Below are 8,746 nucleotides of genomic sequence, written 5' to 3' on the forward strand. Positions count from 1 at the left end.
TCAACATGGCGGCATGATGGTTAGACGGGTGAGCACGTCCACCTCACAGTGCAGAGGTGCTGGGTTCGATTCCGACTCCGGCCTTCCTGTGTGGGGTTTGCATGTTTTCCCTGTGCCTGCGTGGGTTTTCTCCGGGCACTCCGGTTTCCTCCCACAATCCAAAAACATGCATGGCAGGCTGATTGAACACTCGAAATTGTCCCGAGGTGTGAATGTGAGCGCGGATGGTTTTTCGTCTCTGTGTGCCCCGCAATTGGCTGGCAACCAGTTTAGGGTGTAACCCGCCTCCTGCCCGAAGACAGCTGGGATAGGCTCCAGGCATGCCCGCGACCCTTGTGAGGATAAGAAAATGGATGGATGGATGAACATGTGTGCTGTGGGAAATGATCCAGGTTCACTTAATTCGGACAAAAACGTGTATATATCTATAAATAATGTGTCTTTTTTTTTGTATCGATGCCAGCGACTATAGTGATGGACAGAGCAATTATGTTCTTTTCCACTAAGTATGTGTCTCCATCATTCCAGTGAATACACTTTTTGTGACATCTTTGGTGGTGGGCCGCGAGATTTTTCTATTATAAAATGCGCGCCTTGGCTCAAAAAAGGCAGGGAACATTGTTGGAAAGGATATGCATATCATGCGTGTTACAATATATCCAAGAAATCTTCCAATTCCTTCTTCAAAATGTGATCACAAAGTTGTTTACACAGAGTCAAAAAACACAAAGACAGCGATAACCCTGAGGGAAAACAAGTGTCGACTGGAGCCCATCTGACACATTGTGAAAAACACATTTATCATCCATCCATAATCGTTCCTGCGTTAATCAACTGATTACCCCATTGCAGGAGAATTTGGAGCTCATTGCGTTAATTGCCGGTTTAGGTTTCTGTTGGCTCAGGTGCTGCATACCCCGCATGCTTACCTTCACAACTGTTGCAGTTTGTGTGCGTCAAAGGGAACAAGCTGGTCTTTAAAACATCAACAATAGAGCTGTGAAAAATATGAGACGTCTTCCAATAAAACAAGCCCCAACACAGGGTTTTGAAGGATCAACACACGTCAAAGAAGTAAATGTTTAATGAGCTATTACCAAGAAGAGGTCACTTATGCAGAATCTATGTGACATTAATTCCTTTTCGGGACTGCAATGAATTGTCATATATTGCTGTGAGCTAATTTGGCAAGTGTCGTGTAAAGGATCATTTTGATATCTTATCTCTGTACTTTTATCTACAGGCTAAGTGATTGTGATTTCAGAATTATTTGTCCTAAAAATAATCATAAAAACATCAATGAAAAAAACGTGACTAAAACATGGTTTAATACAAAAGAGGACAACATTATACAAGCCACACCACAACAAAAGGCCTTGATTAAACTAGGGCTGACAAATTTATCACACAGGTTGGCTGGTGTTAAAAAGTTGTGGCAAGAGAGTCTTTACAAACCTTCTTGTTAAAAAAAAAAGAAGAAAAAAAATCTTGCCAATATTTGGCTGGTTTGCTGGTACCCTGCAAGTCTGGACCCTTTTTCACGTCTTACGCAACACATCGTCGTATTTGAATCTACACAGCTGTCTAACACTCTATTTTTTCACTTCTTGTAGTTAGTTGATTCAAGTGGCTAACTAGTTTTGCCCACGAGTAGTACATAACTTATTTCTGGCTTATATTTGCTCTTTTCTTTTTAGGGGTAAGCAACCATATTTGGTAAGTCAGCATACGTCTGTGACAGTGTCATCAATCTCTACAGAATGCCATTCGATTGTGCTGGTGGATGCAATCTTATTCATCCTTTGCATTTACAAACATGCCCACAGAGTTTAACAGCGGGGTGCGGTTTATCCCTGATTTCACCTGCTTGCAATAAGCCATACATGGGAAAAGTCTAAATGCTGGCTTTGCGCCAAGAAAACCAGAACTGGTGACACAAACAAAACCAGCACTGCCAAACCATGCTGGTCAATGTTGTTTTAAGTTTTTTTTTTGGGAGGGAGTTAGGAAGAGAAAGATGACATTTTCAGAACGCAGGCTGGGGGTCCTGAAAGAGAACTGCGACAATGTCAATGTCAAAATGCATGTGCACATCTCTACCTATAGCACTGGTGTTAGTGAATATGATGTTTTTTTTCCCCTGCCAAATAGATGCACATTGCCTGTTTTAAATAGCACCGGAGCACCTAGACACAATCTGCTTGGCAGCGTGGTTAGTCAAGCGTTTGATCATCTGTGTGTGCTTTGTGACTTAAAAGCTATCTTTTTGCTACAATTAGCGCCACGCAAAAGCCAGGCAATCCTTCAGTGAATTTGGCCCTGTGTGTTCTGGCTCTGTGTGGACTTGTGTGAGGTTTTGACACAGTGAAGTGAAGAGGTCAAGAGTCGCCTTCGCCATCCGGCTCAAAGTCATTTTCATTACAGAGGTCACAACAGCAGGATTATTTCCGTCGTGAGAACTTCAGGCCCAGAGCATCTCCCACCTCATCCAGGTGGTGCAGGACCTGAGGACAAAGCAAAGGGCTTGTGGTGTGCTTGTGATTGAGCGAGAACATGTGCGGCGTACCTCGTCCAGCATGTCTTTGGTGTGAGCTGCAGACATGCAGAAGCGAGCGCGGGCTTCGGTTATCGGCGTAGCGGGGAAGCCGACAACCACTACGGCAATTTTCCTCTCAAGCATTTCTCGAGCAAAAGCTCTGGTCAGTGATGAAGAAATAAAAATATCAATTAGTTACATGTGAACGATAGAAAGAAAGCTTTTGTCATGTTTATAAAGTTCAGGGTGTATATGTAGGGAGGGTGCACAATTTTCGGTTGACTTGTCTGCGTGCCTTTCTAATTTGGGTCTTTGCTTCTCAAAAGCAATCCATCCTGTCTCGTCGTGTAACAATGCAGCCACTCCTTCTCAGGGATTGAAATGTTCACGCATGTCAACGGGCACTGGAAGACACATTATACCTGAGTGGGCTCTGCATAATAGCTACCTGATGTTTTCTCTGCAGTAGTCACAGATACGAGTCAACCCAAACAGTACACATGAGTGATTCATGGAAACTTTTAAACGTGGGCCGTGGCGGCCGTTCAAATCACTTCAACATGAAACACGCTGATGTGGCTGAAAATTGCTTGTGACAACAAACAACGCTGAGCATTTAATGCTTGAGAACAGGGCCGCGCACAGTTCATCTGACAAAAAGTGTAGCGCAGCCAGAAAAGAGGGCTGTGGGTACAACTGGAGCATCCTTACACTACTTTGCCCGGCATGTACAACAGGATGGGGACCACGGGAGAGTCGTCGTTGCCGTAGATAATAAAGCCCATTTTCTTCACCTTGGCCCGGAAGTATCTCGTATTCTCAGCCAATTGTCGGATGCGTCTGATACCTTCAACAAAAACAAAAAGAGAAAGAGTTGCATTGTGCGAAGTGATGATGTTAGGATTTGATTATTGCTTGACGGTTGGGGAGTTTGTGTGCAGCTTTACACACAAAAAAAGATGTCCTTTGTAGGTGCATGGCATGTGAAGCAAGGAAGAATCAGCTCATTCCGGTAAGTATATGCGGTACGGAAAATGAATGGATGGATGGTGCCTGATGAACATGTTTAGGTTTAGTGAGCCTTGGTGAAGGTCTGCACTTTTGTTTTCAGTTTGAAAACATGTTCCCTTGTGCTTTTGTCTTGCAGAGACACAGTCAGCTGTCAGCAGTAACTAACGCGACATGATTTCTTATCTTACTACGTGAGGCCTGCACCTCCATCTGGACCCGTGCAGCCTCCGCTATGAAGTTGATGATTACAACTCAGCTGCAGCAGCAGATGGTTCAGTTTTGGCCACAGACGGGCACGCTGTGCATGCATGCACGTTGCCAGACTCACTCCTTGCAGATTGCGACGTATTTGATACAAAATGCACAAGTGCGAGCGTTTAATGCCAAAATGCCACATGTATTTTAGATATCATGACAAAATCAAATATGCCAGGGGTGCCCCCCGAACAAGCCAGCTTGCTATGTGGCTGCCCCAGCTGTGACTTGGAGCATGGTCCTGTTTACCTCTGATTACCTGGGAGCGATTGGAAGGAATGGAAGAAAGCATTTGGAACAATCTTTATCTCAAATGGGGAAAAACACAAAACATGCAGGCATCAACCCAGAAGCACAAGCCGGATTTTGGAGAGTGTTCCTCTTTTGTTGAAGCGAGTAGGAAGGGGCGAAAAGTGGACGGCAAGGATGTCAAAAACCCGATGCCATGACACAACAATTGTAAGTAGTGGGTCAGATTGCGCGTCGGTGTTCTTTGTTTCTCCGTGTTTCGGAGCTCTCGCCAAGAGTTTGCTTTCCAGTGTGAAATTCTACGTTGAAGAGGGCGGCGGAGGGAGACGGTGAGTGATGAAATTAATCTGCTGCAGGCGCAAAGATAAATGAAGACTTTGTTGATGATCAGGTGGACACTGGAGTCATTGTTTGTGAACAAGTGTTTGCTTGAAGACAAGTCTGCAGTTATTTCTTTTGGCTACGTCAGATGCAAAGCATGTTTGGTTGAGAGCCAGACACTCCAGCGTGATTGCCTGTTCCACAGTCTAATCTATTACATTGATTAAAGCACCGCGGAACTGTAGGTGCACTGTCAATGACCTGCAGGATTCCTGCGACCTTTTCACTTGGCCTTAATATTCAGGGGCACAAACTGGGCTATGTTCTACCTGTGCGAGCCCAGTTCTTCAACGAGTCCTGACAACGCAGTGGAGAAGGGGGGGCTGGTTCTTTGGTGGTAGTGCGACTAATGACTACTTCCCTGCCCTCGTGTCCGATGCCATTAAAGCAGAAACTATTCAGAGGTCTACGGTTCCTTAAAACACACGTGAAAATGATTTCCTCTATGTGAGGGTCACGTGTGCTGGGGTACTGCACGCCCTCCGCCCTCCCTTCTTTCTACCAATGCAGACCCCTGTAATTGCAACCATATTCTCGGACCGAGCAGCTGTTTGTCTTCCCTTGCGGGTCTGGACTCATTCCTAATGCTAACATTGGTAGAGTCCTCCGGATTCAGATTGCTTTTGTTTCCATAAAAAAATATGCGCAGGTGTAAAGATTTACATAGAGACGAGCAGATAGTATTTGTCAAATTCAAGCCTACGAGTACTGAGACAGTACTTACCCTCTGTGCTGCCATCATGTCCTGTGATGCACTTTATGGCCCGTATGATCTGCTCGGCAATAGGAGGAGACATGCTCGAGGTGTACATGGCACTGTGGGACCGGCTACGCAGGTAGTCAACCAACTCCTGTAATGAAAGTCCGACGACAACTCCGTCACTGAAACAAATACTGCACAGTATAGGGTCTGAACCTTCATGGAAATCGAGAAATTCTGCAAGGAATTAATGGTAAAATGTTTATAATTGCCTATTGGTGGCACAAGATGGTAGTAAATCACGACTGTTGTCTAATAGAAGCTGCTCAACTCACTTCAATCAGATCCTTGGCAACAAGATGCCAAAATATGGCCTGAGCACAAAAGCAGGGAATAGGTGAGTTTTAGAGAGAGTATGTTCCCAAAGAGAGGGTAGGTTTCCATAAAATTTGTGAATTATTGAATGCCGCCATATAGGGGGTTTACTGAACTTAAAATATACACTGTTCTTTAAGCCCCAAAATAAATACCGTATTTTCCGGACTATAAGTCGCAGTTTTTTTCATCGTTTGGCTGGGGGTGCGACTTATACTCTGGAGTGATTTATGGGTGAAATTATTAACACATTATTATATCATTTCACATGTTATTTTGACATTAAGCCACAAGAGGCCGCTCTAGACCTGTATTGATAAAACCACGATGAGTCTGACGTAAGCGACGTAGAAGAGGAAGCGCTGCATCTTCTACCTCCGGAGTTGGTGGAGTTGTTTTAAAGTGACACAGAGGATGAAGATTTCATTGGATTTAGTGATTTGGAGTGACATTGATGGTTTGGTGAACTTGTTAGCATGTTCTTTATGCTATAATTATCTGAATAACTCTTAATATGTTACTTGAACATACCAGGCACGTTCTCAGTTCGTTGTTTATGCGTCATGTAACTTATTCAGCGTGTTGTTTTCAATTTAGTTTTATTTTAAATTGCCTTTCAAGATGGCATGTATGTTCTTGGTGTTGGATTTATCAAATAAATTTCCCCCCAAAAACTTATACTCCAGTGTGACTTATATATATGTTTTTTTCTTCTTTATTATGCATTTTATGATTGGTGCGACCTATACTCCGGAGCGAAAATATGGTAAATACCTGAAGAAACCTAACCCCAAAGGTGAATAATATTGCCACTAGATGTACCAAGATGGTCGCAAAACATTACTGTTATCAAAATTAAGCTTCTCAATTCACTTAATTCACACAGTTCCTTGACACCAAGATGTAAAAAGACAGTAGATTGGCGGGTTTTCAGTGAATAACGGAGGATCGGTTCCAAAATATAAATGTAGCCAAGAGATGAATTTGCACATGCAGAAACCATGAATATGCAGTGATTCATTCCAATTACAATACACTTTCACTGAAATTCATTAGGCGAAGATTATGGAAGAAATCCATCCATCCATTACCCGAACTGCTTATCCTTACAAACGTGTGTGTGTGAAGTGTGCTGGAGATCGAACTTTCGCACAATTCTAAATTACATTGTATAGCATCACATTATGTGTTAAATGTTGCCCATCGCGGCTTGATCATCCTGAAAGGGGAATTCCCCCATCTGTGGCCCCTTTTCAAGGCTTATTAGTTTTTCCTCGCTCCCCTGTGGGCTTATGAACAAGGGATGTCGTTAATATTTCTCAACTGTGAGATTGTGAAGCCCTCTGAGACGCTTCTGTGATTGAGAGCTCTACAGTACAAATAAATTTGACTTGACTTGAGCACTACTATTATCTGAGCTTGTGAACTGACTCCAACATCGTTCGTGGTACCAAGATGCCAACGGTGGTGGTAATTTTGGCAAAGTACTACCTTTGTCAAAATGAAGCTCCTTAACTCATTTCAACATAGTTCCTTGGCACCAAGCTGCCGCAAGCTGACCACAAATGATCAAATTGGTGAGGGTAGGATCTAAAACCATGAGTGAATAGGTGAATCTAGACAGAAACCTTGAAAGGAAGCCTGAGCCCAAAGGTTTAGAATTGCCGAGAGATGCACTGGCCTAGTTTTGTGAAAATGAAGGTCCTCAACTCACTTCAACATAGTGTCTTGGCACCAAGATGCCACAAGATGGAGCACAAAAACAGCAAACTGGTGAGTAAAAAAGAAAAAAAAAAACCTGTGAATGCCGAACCGCAAATATGCGTGATTCACGATATTTAAAAGATATACTTTCCCCTAAGTTCATCTGGCTGAGAAAATGGAACAAACGCACTTCCAAGCAAAAACCACTAGAGAAAGTCCATGTTCACCCTACACCTGAAGATCAATCCGCACGACTGTTCTCCGTCACCGTAATCACCTACGTCAATGAGCTCTGGAACACCTCCCGGTCTGTACTTTCCGGGAGTCATAGCAGAACACTGAAATGAGCCAGAATGGGGCCCGTCATGCTCATTCTTCTCACATGTCAGCGGGAGATGACTTGAGCTGCTGGTTTCGAAGATGTGAGGAGCAGGATTGCTGCAAATCTATCTGATCGTCTGTCCTCTGAGTGTGGAAAGTGCTCCGAGGTTGGAGCAAACTCAAAGCCATCACGGAATGTGCGGCGACCGGCGGGTGCCGGGTGATGACACGTCGCTGGTGATGATGTCTGGCCACCGCTTCCACTCTCGCCATCTGTCCCCACTGGGCGGCGGCTGCGGCTTCCTCGTGCACATGTGAGGGGAAGGGATTTAAGGGGAAATGCTCAAACGCAGGATACAAATCCCGAACCGACGTTCCATCTGTTTTTGTTTTAAGACTGGGATTTTCACCACAGGATTTCGGTGTGCCCAAGATCACCAATAAGGCCAACATGTCAGAGAACGAACATCCATCTCGCATCTGTTGTGTGGAGCGACAGCTTAAGAGAGTCTCCTTCAGCCGCAGACACAAACACCATTGCTAATGTTGACGGGTGCATCCGCACACGTAGGAGCGGTGCAAAAATAAAATGACTTAAAAGGAACCCAACCATTGGGTTGTTCATGTTTGCTACCCTCATGAAATGCTTCAATCCGCCTGTTTTCCAGAAGCCATGTGGTGAGTTCTTTACTGGTCAACCCAGGAACTCCCCAACAAACAAATACCGATGTATCGAGAAGCTTTATCTAGCCCGATTCATCCTGGACTTTACTACAGCCAGCTGTCAAGCCAGTCACAGCGTTGGTACTTCAAACATGATCGTGCCTGTTAAAGCTGCGTTGTTAAATGTGGAGCACAGTTCCAAGGCTGCCACAAGAAGGGGCTGGCCATCTGCCAGCTGTACCTTCTTATTATGGCTGAGCCAACATAAGGAAAGGACAGGAAGGGTTCCGTTCTCTATCTAATTCAAACAACATGTTTACTTCCTCTGCAGTATTCTAATAAAGTGCCACACAAAAAAAATGTATGTGGTTATGTACTTAAAATGTACTTCTTAATGGAGTAAATTGAAATTACAAAAGCTCGGGCAACATTTGTTGGATGTATGTTGAGCTTTGAGCCTGACGGGTAGTGGCAAAGTGTGTACAGTTAATCTTAAACATCTTGTCAAGAGAACCGAGCTAACACACACACACACACACACACACACATAT

The 8,746-nt window shown here is 44.1% G+C and overlaps 1 protein-coding gene across 1 annotated transcript in view; it reads right to left on the reverse strand.

Moving 5' to 3' along the window:
* Positions 1–1,066: 1,066 nt before the first annotated feature.
* Positions 1,067–8,746, reverse strand: part of sptlc3 (serine palmitoyltransferase, long chain base subunit 3) — a 22,454-nt gene continuing 14,774 nt past the window's right edge. Inside the window, exons 9-12 of the mRNA XM_019870685.1 lie at positions 5,157–5,283; positions 3,248–3,383; positions 2,567–2,696; positions 1,067–2,504 (exon numbers count right to left, since the gene is read on the reverse strand). Of these exons, the coding sequence (XP_019726244.1) occupies positions 2,442–2,504; positions 2,567–2,696; positions 3,248–3,383; positions 5,157–5,283 (456 nt within the window). The 3' untranslated portion in view covers positions 1,067–2,441. The remainder of the gene's footprint in view (positions 2,505–2,566; positions 2,697–3,247; positions 3,384–5,156; positions 5,284–8,746) is intronic.

The sequence above is a fragment of the Hippocampus comes genome, unplaced genomic scaffold, assembly GCF_001891065.2.
Source record: "Hippocampus comes isolate QL1 unplaced genomic scaffold, H_comes_QL1_v1.1 scaffold76, whole genome shotgun sequence".
Lineage (NCBI taxonomy): Eukaryota > Metazoa > Chordata > Actinopteri > Syngnathiformes > Syngnathidae > Hippocampus > Hippocampus comes.